This window comes from Thunnus maccoyii, chromosome 5 (genome assembly GCF_910596095.1).
Source record: "Thunnus maccoyii chromosome 5, fThuMac1.1, whole genome shotgun sequence".
In the NCBI taxonomy this organism is placed as follows: domain Eukaryota; kingdom Metazoa; phylum Chordata; class Actinopteri; order Scombriformes; family Scombridae; genus Thunnus; species Thunnus maccoyii.
The window spans coordinates 4,990,530-5,011,949 of NC_056537.1; the positions used below are offsets into that span (position 1 = coordinate 4,990,530).

General features: G+C 40.1%; 2 protein-coding genes across 3 annotated transcripts; one reads left to right on the forward strand and one right to left on the reverse strand.

Moving 5' to 3' along the window:
- The first annotated feature begins 608 nt into the window (after positions 1 to 608).
- Positions 609 to 13,060, forward strand: LOC121897984 (kinesin-like protein KIN-14E). Of its 2 annotated transcripts, XM_042412830.1 has the most exons (14): positions 609 to 2,237; positions 3,331 to 3,459; positions 3,947 to 4,066; positions 4,349 to 4,411; positions 4,552 to 4,665; positions 5,910 to 6,023; positions 6,207 to 6,373; positions 7,328 to 7,988; positions 9,941 to 10,083; positions 11,469 to 11,529; positions 11,767 to 11,975; positions 12,048 to 12,234; positions 12,535 to 12,630; positions 12,763 to 13,060. In XM_042412830.1, the coding sequence occupies exons 1-14, from the start codon at positions 2,115 to 2,117 to the stop codon at positions 12,910 to 12,912; spliced, it is 2,337 nt and encodes a 778-aa protein (XP_042268764.1). In that variant the 5' UTR covers positions 609 to 2,114; the 3' UTR covers positions 12,913 to 13,060. The 2 variants fall into 2 exon arrangements, with proteins under 2 accessions (XP_042268764.1, XP_042268765.1); XM_042412831.1 differs by lacking the exon at positions 12,763 to 13,060 and having other exon boundaries at positions 12,048 to 12,246; positions 12,535 to 12,623.
- Positions 13,061 to 13,773: 713 nt separating this feature from the next.
- znf277 (zinc finger protein 277) lies at positions 13,774 to 21,191 on the reverse strand. Its single transcript, XM_042412893.1, has 12 exons — positions 21,090 to 21,191; positions 20,285 to 20,498; positions 19,375 to 19,463; positions 18,730 to 18,812; positions 18,205 to 18,296; positions 17,091 to 17,201; positions 16,678 to 16,810; positions 16,199 to 16,266; positions 15,874 to 15,970; positions 15,747 to 15,789; positions 15,391 to 15,565; positions 13,774 to 14,243 (listed from the first exon to the last, which is right to left on the reverse strand). Exons 1-12 carry the CDS (start codon positions 21,115 to 21,117, stop codon positions 14,054 to 14,056), a joined length of 1,323 nt encoding a protein of 440 aa, XP_042268827.1. The 5' UTR covers positions 21,118 to 21,191; the 3' UTR covers positions 13,774 to 14,053.
- Between the last annotated feature and the right edge of the window lie 229 nt (positions 21,192 to 21,420).

The window sequence follows — 21,420 nt, forward strand, 5'->3', positions numbered from 1 at the left end:
CATGATGTTTGCGACCTGAATCAGCACAACCTCAGAACATCTTCTGTCTATTTGATGCATTCAGTGTCAGAGGAAATTAGAGGGCTTATTTTTTTGTAAACAATGTTTTTGGTCAAATTTGAGGCAATATGCTCATTAGCTTTAGTTGTTTTTCTTGTGTAACTGACAGACCTTGCAGTGAACAGTATCCAGCTGACAATGAGATCTGTGGATTATCCTCAGTAACCAGACACACAGAGATGTGGAACTTTTCAAAAAGCCTTTTTTAAAATCTTTTAGCAGCACAGACTTAATCCCATACTCCTCCACTGTGTTTTGATATTATTTCATAGGCGTATATCTCCAAAACTGTCTCTACCTGGCTAAATATGCACATATACCACAGGAGGTGAGTGAGAAAATGTTTCTTTTTCATGACAAGGACCCTAAACTGACACAAATTAGACCACAGACCCCCATCTGATGAGATTTTTGCTTTAAGATGTTTTATTAGTGTATGAAAGTGTATGAAACTCATGACCAGTCATACATTCTGTCATTGTGTTACTTATAGATGGAATTATAGTGAAAATAAATTATTTCACTTTTTGCTGGGGACCCCCTGGAGCCCCCTCAAGGACCCCTGTGGGTCCCTGGACCCCACTTTGAGAACCACTGCTTCAAAGCATCAAACTCAAGCAGACTGTGATAAATAGGTAAATAAAGTTTAGACCTTTTTCAGTGTAAATAACAGAAACCAAGCTGCCTCTGATGTTCATACAGTAAATATACAGTAAAAATGTCTCACTGCACTGTTTTAAACCTGATAAATATACAGATGCTGCCCTCCAGTGAGCAGCTGAAGCAGTGCACACGGAGGAAATTTTGTTTTTAAATTCAGGCTCTTTAAAGGCACAGCTTGTATTTGTCCACCATGTAAATTAAAGATATTTTAGTGTTGCTCCCTGTATTAAAAAAAAAACCTGCAGATGAATTTGGAGAGATGGCATTTGTTTGATAACCATAACAGATTTTCAGAGGATTTTACCTCCTTTTTTGGGCTGATCTGAATCTTTCAGGAAGGCCAGGAGGCCCACACCAAGGATAATACATGATGTCAGAACAACATGCGGTTGAAATTGTGTCTTTTAAGACATAAAAAGGATATAAATGATTTCTGAGCTGATATTGATCCTGGTGGACTCTCTTTCCCTCATACCAGTACAAAACATCTAAATATGCAGGACATTTAAGGCATCACCGTGGGCTCTAAGAGGCATTTTAATAAGCATTTTTCATTAATTTGATATTTTAGAGACAAAACTTTAGTGGCCCAGAGGTGCAAAACACGACGACATTGTTGTGTTTCCTGGAATGCTGTGTTTTTCACCTCAAAGCCACCGTATAAACGATTAATCAGTAATGAAAATAATTATTAGTTGCAGGCCTGCTTGTCTTCATTAAAAATGAGTTATGAACATGAAACCTTGCTAAAATTATTATTAGTTTGATCGAGTAGAGTCTACTCTGTACACAAACAAAAAAACACCCCTATTAAACATTAATTTAACTCGGACCAAAATATATTAATTAAAGCACAAATATTAGAACAAAAACACCGGCATGACGTCACTTTCACCACATGAGAAACACCTGTTTGATCACACCTGTCCGTTAACATCTCTACCGGATGTTAAGTAGGTTTATCATTTTGGTATAATTCATCTATTTTCCCGGATATTGACTCGTTGTGGCGGCAGACATGCTGAGTTGTTTGGTGGTGTCACGCGGACAGGTGTGTCAGCAGGTCATCGTTACACATGAAGTTCTGAATCGAGGGCAACAGGACTTGGTTGAAGATGATTTGAAGACGTGTCGCCTCTCATCTGAGCGGCTTCTTCAGGTCTAACTGACTGTTTGGGAGTCTCAGGTATTCAGCTATCAAGGTGAGACCGCTTGGTTCGTCAGTCTCCTGGCTGTTGTATCGACAGTCGTTAACATGTCGCTGGAGTCACCTGAGATGTGTCAGATTGCACCTGTTCTCATCTGTCTCTCCGCTGACATCACTGCTGGTTCTTTCTGCTCCTGCCTTCCTCTTCCTCTCTCCGGCTGTGTTCGTCTGTCTGGATGTCGGGATGGGCAGCGGAGCGTCCGTCAGTGAAGTATCCCAACCGGAGAGGCTGGAAGGCGGTGTGAAGGCTGAGTCTGACCCGCCTCGAGCCTCCACACCGGCGGGACGGAGCGACGACACCCTGCAGGTAAATACATGTTTATTTCATGCATTTTATATAGAATAGATAGACTTTATCAGTATCCAGTAGTGGTGGAAACTAAGAAGGATACATTTAGCCTACTACTGCACTTAAGTACAATTTTGAGGTACTTGTACTTTACTTGAGTATTTCCATGTGATGCTACTTTATTCTTCCACTCCACTACATTTCAGAGGGAAATATTGTACTTTCTACTCCACTACATTTATTTGACAGCTTTAGTTACTTTTCAGATGAAGATTTGACACAATGGATAATATAACAAGCTTTTAAAATACAACACATTGTTAAAGATGAAACCAGTGGTTTCCAACCTTTTTGGCTTTTGACGTCTTACAAAAAGCAGTGTGTAGTCGGGGTCACATTTCACATGTCTATGAGTTGTTAACAGCTCCACCAAATAGTGATTTTTCCCTCCTAAACTTCTCACATGCTTTCATTTCAATAAATGTTCAAATGATCCAATATTTCAGCAAAAATCAAAGATTAGAGAAAAAGTCTAAAAACTGAAAACAGATTTGTGTATCAGAACTTTGTTTTTTCTTCTTTCCTCTCCCATTAATCATCTCACGACCCCTCAGATTTATCTGCTGACCCTTTGGAGGGGCCCGACCCCTAGGTTGGGAACCAGTGGACTAAACTAGCTAACTGTATATAAAGTAGTGTAAACTAGCTCCACCTCCAGCAGCTACAACAGTAACATGCTGCTCTAACACTGATGCTTCACTATTAATAATCTAATGATGTTATATATAATAATATATCAGTCAGAGGGACCAAACCACTACTTTTACTGCAATACTTTAACTACATCAAGCTCATAATACTTATGTACTTTTACTGCAATACTTTAACTACATCAAGCTCATAATACTTATGTACTTTTACTGTAGTACGGTTTTTCATGCAGGACCTTTTCTTCTAATGAAGTATTTTTACATTGTTGTATTTGTACTTTTACTTCAGTAAAGGATCTTAGTTCTTCTAACACCTCTGGGTTCGATGACAATATTTTGAAAGAGGAGAAGGTCACTGATTTCCAGACCAGACTCGATTAATATTTCTGGTGTGTTTTCAGGCAGATGAAGAAGCAGTGAAGCCTGACAGTCAGACTGTGGACATCCAGTCTCTAAAGAGTGAAGAGTTCAACACTCAAAGGAAGGAAGAAGAAGAAACAACACAAACAGTAATGAATACAGCAGTGAATGTGAGAAGCTTTTTAAAATGTTCACTCACACATTAATAATGCATCTGTCCTGTTATCCAATACAACTATTACATCATAGTGTCAGTATCTGTTACATCTGTTATTTGGACAGAAATATTTACACTTATAGTATGTAAAATTTAAATTATATGTAGGATTATACAGATTTAGAAAATACAAAAAAAGGTCATTTTTATTAAAATACTTCATAAGATATGAAAAAATATTTAAAATGGTAGAGTAATTATTTTAGGACATATGGGGAAAATGTAAATATATAAACACATATTGTATTTGATGTGTTTCTTCATTTTTGTTGATAATTATGACATTTGAATTTTCTATATATATCTATATATTTTACATATATTTTTTTTTAAATAATGAATTTTAGTAAATAAATTCAATAATCTTTTGAGAATTGTTGCTGTAAATGGGACAAAACTAACTAAACAGTAAAGTAAGATGTTTGAATAATTATCGTCAGGAAACTGTGGACGAAGGTGAAGAAGTGTCTCTGGATTTTGAGACTTTCCTCCACAACAACGGAACGCTCTACAGCTGCTTCAACCATCACGGAAACAGAGTTTATGTTGATGAGTCGCAGGTAGGAACTCATGGAGAAAAAAAAACATATCCTACTGGAAAAATAAATACATTATAGACCTCTGGAAAAACAATACAATCTAGTGTGCATGTTTACGAGCTGGCAGTGATGGAGATTATTCAATCAGAAACTTGATTTTGTTTGTTTACCTTATGTTGACTGATTGAGGCCACTTATGGAGGTCAAAGTTCATTTGTTTCCTCTGTTTTCTGCATGCAGTCTGGTTTATGATTATTTTTACACATGCAGCTGGACTCCTCATAGTTACTCTGTCATTAACAGAAGCTCCAGCCCTTTCCGAAGGAGTGGCACAGTCTGGGACGCTTCATCACCCCCAACAATGAGGTGCGTCTGTTGGTAATTGATTTCAATGCAATTTTAATAAATGTTCTGAGATTTTCAGACAAATCAGACAGACAGACAGGATATGTTGGACATGGAGAACATGCTGCAGGATAAAAAAAAAAAGTATTTTGTTCCTTCAGAGCTCCGGTCAGCCGCAGACTCAGACCAGCAGCCAGCCGGCAGTCAGGGAGGACGACCGCATCGGCAGCATCTACATCCAAGGCAAAGGGACCGTTATCACCTACATGTTTGAGGTGAGACAGAGCTGCCACACTCCAAACACTCAAACTTTGACTTGATGGTTTACTTACTTACTGATACTTGACACCCCTCCTGGAATATAGGCCGTCCACAAGGGTCCTCCTCACAGCCCCAGACTCATCTTACCATTTTCTTACCACTGACTTTGTTTGCAATCTCACTGCCTCTAAAATTCAGTCTGTGTTCTGCTCGAACTCACAGTTGCAGTAAATACCCACTGAATGTCTGTCATTATTTCTAAGATCCTTTTTTTGTATGTTCCTCACATCCAAGATTATATATAGACAAACCAAAACAAAGTGCTGCTTGGCACAAAGTAAGTTGTTGGAAAGTGTCCTAAGTTGCACAGTGATGACTGAGAACTGGTGGAGGCAATGATGTGCAATTTGTTCGCTTCAAATGGGTCTAAAGACAACGTGTAGAATTACTTAGATTGAATACTGATATGTAAGGATAGTCTGGCTCCAGGAATACCAATCAACTCAATGGCTCGTCTGTTAGGACAGATGAGTACAGGCCAAAACTGCTGAGGGATGAGGCATCCACATGCGGCCAACCAGTTTCTTTAGAGTAGAGTTAGGCCAGGTGGGGAGGACAGAATGCAAAGTGAATTTTATAGGTGGCACAATTGCACAAAAAGTCAATGGAAAGACCAGATTAGATGCAAATTTGTCAAGGACAGTGCAAATTAAAACATGTACGCACTTGAAAATGTTTCAACTCAAGTGACAAATTTTGCATGCATCCAGAGAAAGAGATTAGACTGGAGGGATATAACAGAAGTCTCTTGTTAATTCAGAGTTCAATCAGAGTCGGAGCTGAACGCAAACACAGACACAGTCAGTGTGTCTGTTGCTAGCTAGTTTTACAGCAAACGTGCAGTCGGTACGTTGGCTGTTTGGGGATAACAAACACAGTCCAGCGATCAAATTTGTGCAAATGATGGGAAGCAAATATTCGCTTCTGAACACAACTAGTGTGACTAATAAAAAAGCTACAACAAAGATACAACTTTAAGCTAGTATGTGTAAAAAATGTTAAAAAATGCCAATTTTGGCACCTCCTTTTGTTGTTTTACCAAATTAGCCAGCACACTTATATTTAGTTATGTGTTTTATGCTCTTTCTAGTACTACATTAGGGTTTTTTTCTTCAGTTTAGTTTTAAGTGAAGGGTTTCAGTTCATTAGTGCTTAATCCACATCCACATGTTCTCCGTTATGTTCTGGTGTTTTACAGGAGAGGGTGAATATCTGCAGGTTCTGGGATCTCCAGGCGGGCGTCTGGCTGCTGTTGCCGCTGCAGTGGGAGATGAACGTTGAGTTCGTCCAAGCCCGAGTCCAACGAGTCATGGTGAGGAAGACTCTGATGCTGCTTGGTGTGTCTTTCCTCTAAACAGTTCTCAGTCTTTTTATGATCAATCAAGGCTCACGGGAGTATTAGTTCATTTAAATATCCGCCAGTTTAGTTTCCCTCTGTGAATGTAAACCTAAAAGGAACTGAAGACTGGGGCTGTGCTTGGTTTTTGTGTTGCAGTCTGCCCTGCCAGGCCTGGTGGACCAGAAGGAGATCACTGCAGCGCTCAGACAGTGTAACTACGACCCTGAAGAAGTCATCTCCGTCTATCTCACCATGTTCGGAGAAATCCTCCTGCAGGCTTCTCCCAGCGCCGATCACAACTACACCGACCTCAACTCCTTCAGGTCCGCAGAAAACGCAGGATTAGCTCCAGAACTACATTCAACATACCTGTAATTCTGCTGCTAGGCTAGGAGCTCTTTCATGCTGTAATGCTCAGTCCACACAAAAAAACCCTGAAAAGCTATTTTGCTGATTGTTACAGCTGGTGTGGCAGGTTTGTCCTGAGGGTGGCTGTCTGTAAGGTTTTAGACTTTCATTGTAGGCTCAGTTGTGCTTTTAGCTCAATGCTAATAGTAAAGTCGAGATGAAATGGAAAAATACCTTTTAAACCCCTTTAGATCACATCCCCGGTCATATTGTGCACCTATTTAACAATATATACCAAAAATACCAAAAAATCAATTTCTTTGTATACATAGATCAAAATCCAATCATGTTTTCTTCCTGTAAAACAAAAAATGACGTGTGCTTACGTAGGCTTGAACCAACCAATTTCAACCAATAATGTCATGACATCCGTCCATCCATCAATCTTTGCCTTTTAGTGGCACAGAGCTCAGACTCATTATGACACGCACACTCAAATCAAAATCTTCCCAAAGTTATGTCCTGCCTGCCTATCCTGTTTCACTCAGAAATATGTCATGATTCGGAAGTAAATTACGTTCTCTCGAAATGCTGTTTCATCTGCACTTTAGAGTATGTTAGCATATTAACGTGCTAACATTGGATGTCAGAGTTAGAATTGTAGAATTTGTCGTCAAGCAGTGTTGTCTAACAGTTTAATTCTTGGTAATATCAAAGACGGTAACTTCTGAATCATTCACATAGTGGCTTCAACACGCTGATGTTTAGCATGTAGCATGCTAACACGTTCACATTCAGGTTGATTTGAATGCTATTTACAAGTCCGAAACTCGTAATTACCGTAAGTCCGACATAAACGGAGCAGCTTCTGTCTTTACAGCAGGAGTTGCTTTATTAAACTGACCAAACGTCTCACTTTAACCCAACAGAGCCCTCCTGGAGAGGGACCGGGTCATTGAGGATCTGAAGCAGAAGCTCCAGACCAAAGAGAAGGAGGTGGACAATCTCTTCCAGAAGAACAGCTACCTTGCGAGGGAGGTCCGTTACCTGAATGACGTCATCCAGCACCTGAACCAGAAGCTGGCTGAACTGGAGGCCGACAAGCAGGAGGCACGAGAGAAGATCCGATCCCTCCTGAGCCGCCGGGCTCCTGCTGTCCCGCCTGCGAAAACCATCACCAAGCCCACCGTGGACCCGGGCCAACTCCGCCAGGTGAGCCGACTGACCCGTGAGCTGAACGTCTCCAACAAGCAGCTTCGATCCACAGTTCACCAGGCGCTGACCGACATGAAGAACCAGCTGGAGCAGCTGAAGGACGGCGTGGGGAAAGTGGCCCAGGTGGAGCAGGAGGCAGCTGGGGAAGTGGAAGAACTGCGATCCCTCTACAGGAAGGAAGCGGTGGAGAGGAAGAGTCTGTACAACAAACTGCTGGAGCTGCAGGGAAACATCCGCGTGTTCTGCCGCTGCAGGAAGAGCTCAGCATCCAGCTCCTGCCTGGAGAAAACGGACGACCAGGAGGTGGTGGTCGTCCAGAAGGGAAGCAAGAAGAAGTTCCAGTTTGACAAGGTCTACCCTCCCAGTAGCACACAGGTAATACCTTACCTTGACCTCTTCAACCCTTCTGAAGCCACTAGCATTGTTTAAACACACTGAACTCAACTCAAACTGATTGAGTTTCCAAAGAGATCAAACATGACAGAAATTAGGAGAAATGGGATTTAAACAATGACACAAGATGTTGTATATTCCAGTTAAATGATAATCAGTACTTGGAAGTGTCTGTACCTCCGAAACTGCATATCATTATCCAACTGATTTATGTAGATATATGACACCACACCCTTAAGTATCCTATATCCTGTTGAAAATATAAGAAGTGTTTAAAAATGTGAGGACCTGATTCTGTGGACTAAAAGTGAGTGTAGTTGAAGCAAAGATGCTTAAGAAAATGCTCAGTCAGTTGTTGAGTCCAACACTTTGGTACAGACTGAAATATCTCAACAACTATTGGATGGATCTGCATAATATTTTGTACACACATTCATATTCTCCTCAGGATGATTTATAATAACTTTTTGTGATCCTGTGACTTTTCATCTAGCACCATCATCTGGTCAAAATCAAAATCGTCCAGCACCTTGGTTTGGTTTTTTAATACAATACCTGCAAAGCTAATGACATTCCCATCAGCCTCAGCTGTACTTTGCGTTGTGTGCTAATCAGCTAATGTTAGCATGCTAACACACTCAACTAAGATGGTGAACATTAAACCTGCTAAACATCAGCATGTTAGCATCTTTACTGTGAGCATGTTAGCATGCTAATGTTAGCATTTAACTCAAAGCGTCGCTGTATCAAAGTCCAGTCTAGCAGGGCTGTAGGGTCTTGTTTAAAGGTATTTGTTCAATTATTTATTATGTAGAAATTCTTTTTTTGTATTTGTTCCATGAGAGAAACAAAGACTATCTGTCTATTGGACTTACAGGGTGTTTCAGAAATGCAGAGGGGTGCAGCGCCATGGAGGTGAAACATATGAAATAACCTATACTTTGCACATTTTTGACAGAACAGAAATACAGGTCTATACTACTCTACACTTCTAATTAATAAGTCATATTTCTTTGGGAACAAGATATTTTAGTAGTCTCTTCTGCTATGTGAAGCACTAGTCACCATTATTAAGTTCAGTAAAGTGTTCTCCTGGTTTAAAGATATGATTACAACATCCTTTTCATTATTTATTTTGAAAAACCTCAACCATTTTTGGCATTTCCATTCAAAAGTCTTTACACTCATTAATTTGTGTAATTATTGAGAGCCCCCACAAAAATATTTTTAATGTTTTAGATGCCACAGTTTCACACACATGAAAAAGGCATTTCAAGGAAAATTTAGCTTCACACTTAAACCAGGTGTTTGATGAAAAGACTTCCATGCTTTTGGTTGAATGTGCTTAGCCTAGCTTAGCTCAATAACTGGAAGTGGGGGAATGTAGTTTGACAAGTAATATTAGCTTTCTAGAGGAGCTAATTCATCGTCAGCTAGCACTTACTGATATTGAATGACCCAGAGGAGAATCTTCTATCTATCCTCTATCTATCTTAGATATAAGTAGTTAAATAGCATAAGGCTTACAGTTAAATCTAGTCCTGCAAACTGTTTAACACCAGAGTAATGTCTAATTTGGGAAGGCCAGCAGCCTTAACGAGCTGCAGCACTTAACGACCTCTGTGCTGTTATGAGCTGTGTACCCTCCCAGAGCAGCAGTGCATGTCCGCTATTAAAACTGATTGGTTTATGATTTATTTGTGAAACAGCTCTTTAAAAGAATGACACAGTCTCATAAGATTTAATTGAAACATTATTTAAAGAGTCGAGTCCTGCTGTGATCAAGAATCTCTTTCAAATGGAACAGAAAAGTTAGAAAAGAGACATCAGATCTTCTTTATTATTTTAGATCTGGATTTTGTAAGACGAGTTTCTCTTTTACTGATTTCCATCCAACATCATCTTCATCCTCCCCCTCTGCTTCCTCTCTGCAGGAGGAGGTGTTCGCAGGAACTCTGCCGGTGATTACTTCCTGCGTCGACGGATATAATGTCTGTATTCTGGCCTACGGACAAACTGGCTCCGGGAAGACGTACACCATGATGGGCAGCAAAGGGAACCCTGGAGTCAACATCAGGTCAGAGATACTTCAGAGTTTACAGAGATGAAACAGATGATTTCCTCCTCAAACATCTAGAAAAGCTGACTTTTAAAATATTCAAATGTTATTAATCCAGAGTGTAATTGAATCTGAACACATTTAAACTTCCTCTGTAGTTAAGTACATTTACTCAAATACTGTACTTGAGTACAGTTTTCAGGTACTTGTACTTTACTTGAGTATTTCCATGTGATGCTACTTTATTCTTCCACTCCACTACATTTCAGACGGAAATATTGTACTTTCTACTCCACTACATTTATCTGACAGCTTTAGTTACTTTTCAGATGAAGATTTGACACAATGGATAATATAACAAGCTTTTAAAATACAACACATTGTTAAAGATGAAACCAGTGGTTTCCAACCTTTTTGTCTTTTGACGTCTTACAAAAAGCAGTGTGTAGTCGGGGTCACATTTCACATGTCTATGAGTTGTTAACAGCTCCACCAAATAGTGATTTTTCCCTCTAAACTTCTCACATGCTTTCATTTCAATAAATGTTCAAATGATCCAATATTTCAGCAAAAATCAAAGATTAGAGAAAAAGTCCAAAAACTGAAAACATGATTTGTGTATCAGAACTTTGTTTTTTCTTCTTTCCTCTCCCATTAATCATCTCACCACCCCTCAGATTTATCTGCTGACCCTTTGGAGGGGCCCGACCCCTAGGTTGGGAACCACTGGACTAAACTAGCTAACTGTATATAAAGTAGTGTAAACTAGCTCCACCTCCAGCAGCTACAACAGTAACATGCTGCTCTAACACTGATGCTTCACTATTAATAATCTAATGATGTCATATATAATAATATATCAGTCAGAGGGACCAAACCACTACTTTTACTGCAATACTTTAACTACATCAAGCTCATAATACTTATGTACTTTTACTGCAATACTTTAACTACATCAAGCTCATAATACTTATGTTCTTTTACTGTAGTAGGATTTTTCATGCAGGACTTTTACTAGTAATGGAGTATTTTTATATTACTGTATTTGTACTTTTACTTAAGTAAAGGATCTGAATACTTCTTCCACCACTAGCAGTTGGTTATCTCTCTGTTTGGAACATGAATCGCTGTCAGGGGCCAAATGAGACTAATTGCGTCTCATTATGTGATGTGTTACCCGACAACAATTTATAAATACGTGATGAGGCGCAGCGCTGACAGAAAGAGAGTCGGTTTACACGGAGAGGTCGAGTTTCCTGTCAGAGAGGAGACAAACAACAGCAACACAACACTCTGATCATCACCACCGTCTCCTCTTTCCTCACGTCTGCAGTGAAACAGTGATGTTTGTGTGTGTGTGTGTGTGTGTGTGTGTGTGTGTGTGTGTGTGTGTGTGTCCTCAGGTCTATACGAGAACTGCTTCGCATTTGTGCAGAAAAAGAGAAGGTGTCTTACACTCTGAAGGTATGACTGTTGATTTAAAAGGGATTTATGGAAAATATATGTATATTAGTAAAGATCTGATGTTCTGTTCTCTTACAGAGCCATTATAGGAATGAATTAGCTTGATTCTTAAGCCTTTAACTGGATTCATGTCTTGTGTAGCTTCAAATTTCCTTCTATCCATTTAAAAGTAGAAACATCACAGTTCATTTATTGTGGTCAGAACCAAACAGATGAATCTACATTCGCTATTTTTAGATTTCCATGTTGGAGATTTATAATGACAGCCTGAACGACCTGTTGGCCAAAAGCCCCGGCGCCGCGCTGGACATCCGAGTCCAGGGGAAGTCCGTGTCTGTCCCAGGTCTGACCCGGGTCCAAGTCCAGACCGAGTCCGACATCCTCAACGTCATGGAGACAGGAGAAAAGAACAGAAAGATCGCCTCAACCAAGATGAACATACAGAGGTGAGTAATGCAGATAAAACACTGATAAAACTCAGAATTCATTATCAGCGTCATAATCTTCCTCATCCTCAGTTCCCGTTCTCACCTGGTGGTGGCGTTGGAGGTGGAGGGTTCAGACGAGGTGTCAGGACTGATGTCTCGTGGTACATTGACCTTGTGTGACCTCGCCGGATCCGAGCGGATCTCCAGAACCGAAGCTGAGGGTCAGAGGCTGGTGGAGGCGGCGGCCATCAACAAGTCGCTGACGGCGCTGGGACAGGTGCGATGACACGTACGCTGTTGTTATTCTCCATAAAACATCACCATCAGGGAGGCGTCTGATTGGTCCCAGACCGACTCCGTGATGTTGAGGTCAGGGTCAAAACCATCTGTTGCAGGACTCCTTGTTCTCCTTGTGGATGAAGATGGTTCTTTATGCTTCTGGCTGGATGTTTGGGCTCGTTGTCATGCTGCAGGATACGTTTGGGACCAATCAGACGTTTCCCTGACGGTACTTTTTATACAGAGAAATAAAACAAGTGTTCAGTCAGGTCAAAGGTCACTGTTGTCTCTCCTTCAGGTGTTCAGCGCCCTGAAGTGTAACGCCCTTCACATCCCGTTCAGAAACTCTAAACTCACCCACCTCCTGCAGCCCTGCCTCAGCGGAGACGCAAAGGTAAAACTCTTAATACCGAAGACTCGCATTCGTCTTTAAACAACCAACATATGAGACTCGCTGTGCAGAAAACTACAGGCAGCGTCCGCCATGTTTTATCGCTAACAGCTGTGTCCTCTGGTTTCTCCGCAGTGCTGCGTGTTTGTGAACGTGAGTCCAGACACGAAGGACGTGGTGGAAACTCTGAGCACGCTGCAGTTCGGTTCAACCATACGACAGGTTTCACTCGGCAAAGCGACACAGAACATCGTACCGGCTAAAAACAACAAGACTGTCAAGTAGACGACAAACTGATATTTATTTAACAAAACTATTGGAAGATGCTGTTTGCTCTTTAATCTTCTGTGTGATGTGTCACAGCTCAGGGATTTAGCACTGCTTTTATATACATATGTACATTTTAGACAGAGGACAGATTACAGGAAGTGAGTGGAGGGAAAGATGAGGAGAGACCCGGCTGATGTTGTGGTTCATGTATCGCCGGCGTTCATCAGGTGCATCCAGCAGGATGAAAATTAAGTTTTTAATCTGCACTTCATTACTTCAATTGAGTCTGGTTATAGTTTCAGAATTAATATAAAAATATTTTTGTTTAAAGCAGCTATAATTGATATTTTTCATAATAAGTGTATGAAATGACAATGTAGTGATGAACCTACAGAGAATTATCAGCGACTCTGCAGCTCCTCTCGGCTTTACGGAGCTTTATAGTGAGTTTCAGCTCATTATTTATCTGTATGGCTGCAAATTTACTGTTCTGGTTCACTCTCAGCGCTCTCATAGCGTCGTTTTCAGCCGCAGCAGGCAGCTGTTTTCAGAGAAAAAGCTCTAAAAAGCCACTATACACTACCTGCTTGCTTGCATTCAGCAGCTAAAGAGCCAGATATTTCCCTCAGGAGTTGGTAGAGAGCAAAAACAGAGTGAATATTGGATTTACATTCACCAGGTGGACATAAACACGACTCCTAATGAATGATAATGTTGCTCCGTAACTGCTGGATGTGGAAATAAGCAACTGTTTGCTAACAAGTTCAACTTAGAGGTTGACGATATGTCAGTGTTTTGTTCACTACTTGTTTCTGCTGAAAACTAGTGGACAAAACATCAGCAGGTTTAAGTAAACAATAACTTTATATTCAAGAAAAACATCACAATGCATCTTTATTATTTGAATGTAGTTTAGCAACAGTTGAACTGCTCACCAACATCTTTACTGAGTCTGTACCTGAAGAGGCTTCTCATGGCTTTTAAAGTGCACGTTCTGGCTGCATAAAGTAATTTGTTTTTCGCAGAGCATGGTGGAAGTGCTTAAACATTTTCAGAAAAACGTGCCCGGAAGGTTTAATCTTTGTGTGGGCAACCAGTCTGATGAGAAGAAGAACCGTCCAGAAAACAAAGGAGTCCAAACTGTTTGTCCGTCGTCTCAGCTGCAGGAGCTTCTGTTCTTCAGCAGCTGGTTGAGGACGCTGGTCTGTTTGAGCGCTCGGAGATTTGAAATGTCCTCTGCGATAACCGGGATGTCTTCTCCGTGATTTACCTCGTCGCTTTCATCGCTGTCGCTGTCGGACAGCGTGCACAGGAGGGCGTCGTTCTCGTACGTGGGGAAGTAATACCTGAGGAGAGATTGAGGTCAGAGGTAAAAACTCTAGAAACTCTCACTGTTGTATGTATCATCATGTTGTACTAAACATGTTCTAGGACAGTTTTTATTTTTTAAAAATAGTTTTATGCAATTTGAAATGGAGTTTTTGCCTGTATGCCCACGCCCAAGCTTAGTGGGATTATCTTGACTCGCCTTTTCTCCTTTGTTTTATTTAATGATTTTTATTATATATTATGTACATTCTGAGCCTTAGATTTTGTCACTCTTATTGTTATTTTTTGTCTTACCTCTATTTATGGAGATAATCATGTTCTGAGTTTTGGAACTACAGTTCCCATCATGCTTTTGTCAAAGAATACAAATAAAAGTTTGGAAATGTAGAATTTCCAACACTGACAGACAGCAACGTAAGCTGCAATGACGTCATCCCTCACTGGCTTCAAAACACAGTTTGTTGTGTTTAAAAAGGGCCATATTCTGTTATTTATATTCTGTTGTTTATATCCTGTTACGATACAAACATGGTCCAAAGTTCCAAAACTTGAGGTGAACGTGTGTAGAAATGCTCCCTGCAAATCAAAAGTCAGGGCTTCAACCTGCTTTAAACGCTTGATTTGCAACGTTTTTTTCTACTTTGCCGTGCATTCCCATAAATGGCCGTCTGTTCTGTAGCTTTTGTTGCTAAGGTGGTTGCTAAGGTGTTTCTATGTGCTGTTTACTCTCATATTTGGGATCTGATCGGCTCCAACATGTACGGATGGGTTTGAGAAGTTTATATATCGAGTAAAGAAGGAGAAAAAGAAGTGAAATCCTGCTACTATAGTTTGTTTACGTAGTCTCCGGAGCCGGAGGAAGCATCCTGAAGCTGACCAATCAGAACAAAGTGGGCTCATCAGGAGGCGGGCCTTAAAGAGACAGGAGCTAAAACTCCTGTTTCAGACAGAAGCTGAACTGAGGGGCTGCATAAAGGGCCAGTAGAAGATAAATGAGGAGTTTTTTAAACTGTAAATCATGCAAAGATATTCCAGTAGAGCCCCAGAATATAAATATAGAGCTGAAAATATGCAGAATATGTGTCCTTTAACAGAAAGCACAAACGGCAGTTACTGCTAAAAATAATAAAATTAAATAAAGGCAAACACAGCTGTTGGACTCACTGTGGTTGGTCCCAGGTTGACATCTCTGGCAGCTTCATCGCATGACTCTCGGCCACGATGTGACGCAGGACGTCGGCTCTGGAGTCGAACTTCTCCTGGCAGCCGTAACAACGGCTCTGATGGATCTGCCGCCGGATAAAGTTCACCAGTTTGACCTGCTGGTAGAACCTGAGATCTGAGGAAAGACGCAGCAGAGTGAAACATCAACAAGACACATAATATGTATCCATGACATAGTTTTTATGCATCCATCCCTACACATAAGCACATATTACACACAGTTTAATACATTTTTAATCCAATTTTCAGTCAGCTTTTGGACATTAGTGTTTATTTTGTGATGTGGTTTTACTCACTGAGTTCCATCCTCAGCTTATGGAGATCAAAGTCATGAGTTTCCTGAAAAAATAAACATGATGAACAGTGGTTAAATAAAGTAAAAACAGGTAAACAACTTGCTTGTTAATTGTTTTTTGGCTGTACCTTCATGTGTGTGTAGATCTGGTCCATCGTCTCGGACTGATGATCACAGAACAGACACACAGCAGAGACGGGATGAGCCTGCCAGTCCGACCAATCACTGTGGACGATACAGAGATGTCAGACAGCTGGGAGACCAGACGGATAGAACAAAAGATAAAGTCCCTGTGAGAGTGTCAGAACTATTTGAGAAGGTTCAAGGACAATAAGCTTTAAGTGTCCTCAGAGGAGATGAATGAAAGTGAGGGAGTCAGGCGTGCACAGGAAGTCAGTGAAACCTGGATGTTTTGGCCTCGGATTGAAGTGTTCTGACCCTGAAGACACTTACTCATCTTCCTCGTCCACTAGCTCTCTGTCGTCCTCACTCTGCACTTCCTCCCAGGTCTTCCCCAGCTCCTGTCGAGAGAGAGAAATAGGATACAGACATTTTAAAATCAGACAGAAAATAAAACAAAAACCTCTGATACCTCACCCTATAGTCACAGAAAATTATTCCACAACTTGGTTAATGAATTCATATATTTTATCTTGTGTTATTTATCATTTGTGAGGTAAAAATTTCAAACGTTCTCCGGCTCTGGCCTCTTAGATGAGAAAATTTGCTGCTTTGTGAACTTTTTAAAGCCGTCATCATGGCCTCCAGGGTTAGTTGTTCACTATTTAAAAATTCATCAATTCATCAAACGCCGCAGGAACTTTCCCAGGAGACAAAGAACATTCAACTGGAGGAACCAGGGACTAAATTTAGTTCCAGGTGTAAAAAACAGGTGGTTTTACTCTCTAAAGGGTACAAGAAAGGTTTTTTACCAGATAGTTGATGACGTAGAAGCGGTCGTATTCGTGGTTGTTGGCGTTGATGCGGCGGTGAGCTTTCTTCCTCATGTGATCCTTCAGTGTGGTTTTATCTCTGAAGGTTTTCTCACAGTATAAACACTGCAGACTGCAGATAAAAACAGTGTGTAGAGTTGTTAATGTCTCAGTATAGAACAAACCTGATTAAACACTTCCTGAACTAAACTCACAAATTAAACTCAGTTTATATTTGGAAAATCCAGTTTCAGGATTTAATTTAAGAAAGTTTTCAAGCAACTTGATCTAAAATTTAAATCTGAAAATCAACTAAATTGGGGTTAAACTTTTTTTTTTTTTTAACTGCACACTAGTGTTACAAAGACACATGATAAACCTGGTCATCACTGTCTCAATATGTTGGTTCTTACTTGTCCAGTTTGCTCTGCAGAGCGTCGAGGAACTCATCGCAGTAGACGATGTTGTCCGGCAGTCCGATGCTGAAGGAATGTTCTCTGGCCATGTGGTTCAGCAGAGACGACCTGAAAACATGATGGTGGAAGGATTTTTTTTTTTTAAAAAAAAGTGGAACTATATTGTACATGTGTGTGTTTTTAAAGATTTAAGTCTTTAGCGAGAGCCACAGACAGAGCAGGAAAGTCAAAAAGTATCGAAAGACTAGGGCTGTAGTGTAGCTGGTCGACTGGTCTATTAGTTGGTCGATATGCTCTCGTCCGACTAAATTCTCATTGGTCGAATAATCTCCGTGTTATTTTCATAAGGAGAAAAGTGCTACATCAACAGCTTTCCAGGATTAATCCATTATTTCCTGCGGCGGAAGGGACAGACTAACAAATTACCTGTGAAAACAACGGGGGTGTATTCAAAACATTCAAAACACCCCCGTTGTTTTCACAACTTTGAAACTCGCCCAACTTAACGGAGACTGCTGGGTCTAACTGTACTCAACGTTTACTGAATCTGTGTTTCTCCATAATGACACAACGAGAACCAAATGAATATCCATTCATTCGGGTATCAACAGCGTTTGGGAGTCTGTGTGCAGCGCTGTTCCGGTACGTGAGTCAACCTCTGTCGTTGCCTGGGAAACCACTGGTCGCGTGGCTCCGTTAAGGAGTATGTTTGCGTAGCGAGCGGGAGAGCGCCAGGAGCAGAGAAGTGACGGTGGATGCGAGCGGAGCAGAGGAAAAGGTTAGTAGTAAATTGTCAGTCTGGCAGTAAATGTACAGTACAGACTACAGTGTGTCAGTTAATAAATGCTAAAAAGTCACGTCGGTTGTTTCCCCAAATGCAGGAAAAGTAAAGGGGGTTAGCTCCAAAGTTAGCAACAATGGGTTAGCATAACCTGAAGACACAAAACAGAGAAATACAGAACAGAGAAATGTGTGGCTGCCGAGTTTACTGTCCTTAATACAGTGTTTAGTTCTGATAGATGTCTTTACTGATGCACCAACATTCAGGAAGTTATTTTATTCAAGTTTAAGCAGCTGATGGGAATCTACTTCACATCTAAAAGTGCAGTACCTGTTTCCAGAGAACTCCTCGCTGCAGAACATGCAGAGACGTTGGAAGCTGCTGTCGTCTCTCTCCTTCTGCTGCTGCTCCAGCACCTCCTCCTGCGGAAGAGCGACACTGTCAGACAAACACCACAGAAGAAGAGCAGGACTTCCTCCTCTTGTTCACAAACAAGTGGTCTTTTAAAGGGCGGGTTCACAATTTTTCAAGTCTGAAGGACGAAATCCACAGTCCTCCTTCTGTGCAAAAATGTATTTAAAAGTTTATCTGAAGCTCATATGAAGCTTCAGCATCCAAATGAGTCAAATCAAGTAGATATCTTTCAACGTTACAGTCTTTTTAGTGCTAAAGTCCCTCTTTTTGTTACTATACTTCTACCACAGCTCAACAGGGAAACACTGTCCGACATAATTGTGACGACAGGAAATCTGTCTCATCGTAACAGAAATTAGTTTTGGTTTTTGATTTGTGAAAATCAGGAGCTGATTGCGGCGCAGAGTTTGATATGAGTTTGATGTGTGTTTAGATCCTCACCAGTCGTTTCTGCTGGAGCTTCTCCCGAAGGATCCGGTCTTCCGGAAGGACGTCACACAGCAGGAAGTAGTCCTCCTGTTTCTCTGCAGGAATATGAACCATTTACACTGTTTAGAGGATGAAGTCAAGACTGCTTTCACACTATAATCACATCACAAGCAGAGGGATCACAGGTTTTCATTAAATACTCTCTTTTTGATGCACCACAGTTTCCAGTATGGTTCCAGTTTTGTCACTTGGTCATTTTAACTTTATCCTCACTGTAAATTGTTTATTATTTTTGTGGATTTTGTCTTGTTTTCTCACAATCTGGAACATCTCATTCTCTCTGAACTGCAGTACTTCACTGCTGAAAGAAAATTACTCAGCAACAATTTTGATAATCAATTGATAGTTTGTAATTTCTCAAGCAAAAATGCCAAATATTTGATATTCCAGTTATTAAACGTGAGAATTTTCTGCTTCTCTTGGGCTGATTATTTGGGGGGTTTATCGGACAAAACAACACATCTGATGATGTCACCATGTGCTCTCGGATATTATGATGGGATTTTTTTTACTGTTTATTGATGTTTTATAGAGCAGATGATTAATCTATCAATAGGAAAAATAATCAGCATGAAAATAATCGTTAACTCTACTCACCCAGCGGGCCGGTGGAGTTTGTCTTGATGACGCTGCAGAAATCTGTGACTGGTTGCTCCAAGAATCTGCCTTTCCAGTACAACATGTACCTGACGGAGGACAGGAAACGCATCAGCGATGTTCACAGTCAACATGATGGAGATTTAAATTAACAGGCTGTTATATTGTAAAGGAACTGATGATATACTGTCATATAAATAGCTAACTAATGGATTAATCAAGAAAAATCTGTAATGAAAATAACAGTTAGCCTTATATTTGTTTACTGTATTTTATTTATTACTGTATTATAAGTGCAATTAAGTTGTACCATAACTTTTAGTCCTTGTCCTTCATTATTAACTATTTTGGTTCCATTGTATTTGTTCCACTGTATGTGAGGAACTGGGGAATGTTTTGCATTTTATTCTTTAAAAATGGATTAAATGATTAATCTATTATTAAAATAATATTTCCTCTGTTAATCTAATATATTAATCAACTAATCTTTGCTTCTCTCTGTAAAATCACACTGATGTTCATGATAATGATGATTCTTCTGACTTTTATGAGTAAAACAAACTTATATTGTTAGTTTGTAATTCTACCTTTGACTGGAATACATTTAGACAAAAACATATAATAATCATAACATAATAAGACCATATCATCACGGTATAATTCCAGTAATAGTCAATAAAAAAGAAAAGAAGAAAAAAAAACTAACAAAATGACCAGCCAGTATCTACACAATGAGGCAGAATCAGCAGATTAATATGATAATATTATTATATTGATCTAATTCCAATACCAGCCTTGTCTGTGTTACATTTGTATATCTTCAAAGTCTTAAATAAAGATAATTTTTCACAGACTTTTTCTGCAAAGAGCTGCTGAGTTTTGTAAATAACTTCAGGATTCAGGTTCTTACTTTGGGAGGTCTGCGATGAGTTTGACATCTGCGATGACCAGCTTGTGTTGCAGCAGCAGATGTTTGAGGAGGACGTCTTTCTGCTTCAGAGGAACAGACTCAGAGCAGAACAAACACACCAGCAGCTCTGTACTGGGACACTGCAGACTGGGAGCACTGGAACCGTCAGCTGGCTGCTCTGGAAAACACAGCGGCTCCAGTATACTGTCCTGACCTGAGAGAGGAACACAAGTTAACACACACATTACTCTTAAACAGTGTAATCTGAGGAATGTCTAGGGCTGCAACTATTATTTTCATTATTGATTTAGCTGTTAATTATTTTCTCAATTAATCAATTGAGATTGGTTTCCCAAAGCCCAAGATGATGTCATGTTTTGTCCACAACACAAAGATATTCAGTTTAATATCATAGAAGACTAAAGAAACCAGAAAATATTCACATTTGAGAAGCTGGAATCAGATATAATCATAATAATTGTACAGCCAACAGTGAATGACGACCTTTCTTTACATGAAAGCAGATTGTTGCGTTGATTTTTGCTGGTCTTGTTACAACAGTTAGAAACCTTTAACATCGGGATAGAAGTTTGTACATTTAACACTTGCAAGCTCTTGGTTAGCCTGTTAGCATAGCCGGCTAGCTGTTTAGCTCCAGACATTACAAATAATGGAGCTGAACGTGTTTCAGCCGCGTTTGCTGTCAGACATACAGACTCGTTATTTTATTTCTAGGTTTAAAAACCCGTTCAGAGGACGAAAGAGCTTATTTAAGTCAAACTACACGTTTAAAACGTCAACGTACCATCTTTACCCCCGTCGCAGGCAGCCATTTTCCTGCGTCAAAGGTCAAAACAGCGGTTAACGGACCAATCAGAGGCGGCGAAATGCCCACATGCTGCCTTCACGGTCTCCTGGTAAATGCAAATGCGACACGGTGCGTTCACGTATTTGAAAGCCAATAGTAAAATGTAATTTTGAAGGCTGACGCTAGATTAAAGCGATTGATTGAATGGTTATTTTTAAAAGAGTGAAAGCAAACACATTTACATATAGAATGTAATTTATAAAATATTATAAAAACGTATTATTTACATGAAGTATACTAATAAAAGATAAATAAAGGTTAAAGTTGT

Coding starts and splice junctions, on each gene's coding strand:
- LOC121897984 (XM_042412830.1), top strand. CDS start 2,115: ATGGGCAGCGGAGCGTCCGTCAGTGAAGTATCCCAACCGGAGAGGCTG. Junction 6,024..6,206: donor CCCGAGTCCAACGAGTCATG/GTGAGGAAGACT, acceptor TTTGTGTTGCAG/TCTGCCCTGCCAGGCCTGGT. Junction 6,374..7,327: donor ACCGACCTCAACTCCTTCAG/GTCCGCAGAAAA, acceptor TTAACCCAACAG/AGCCCTCCTGGAGAGGGACC.
- znf277 (XM_042412893.1), bottom strand. CDS start 21,117: ATGGCTGCCTGCGACGGGGGTAAAGATG. Junction 17,202..18,204: donor GAGGAGTTCTCTGGAAACAG/GTACTGCACTTT, acceptor TCATGTTTTCAG/GTCGTCTCTGCTGAACCACA. Junction 15,790..15,873: donor AGATCTACACACACATGAAG/GTACAGCCAAAA, acceptor TTATTTTTTCAG/GAAACTCATGACTTTGATCT.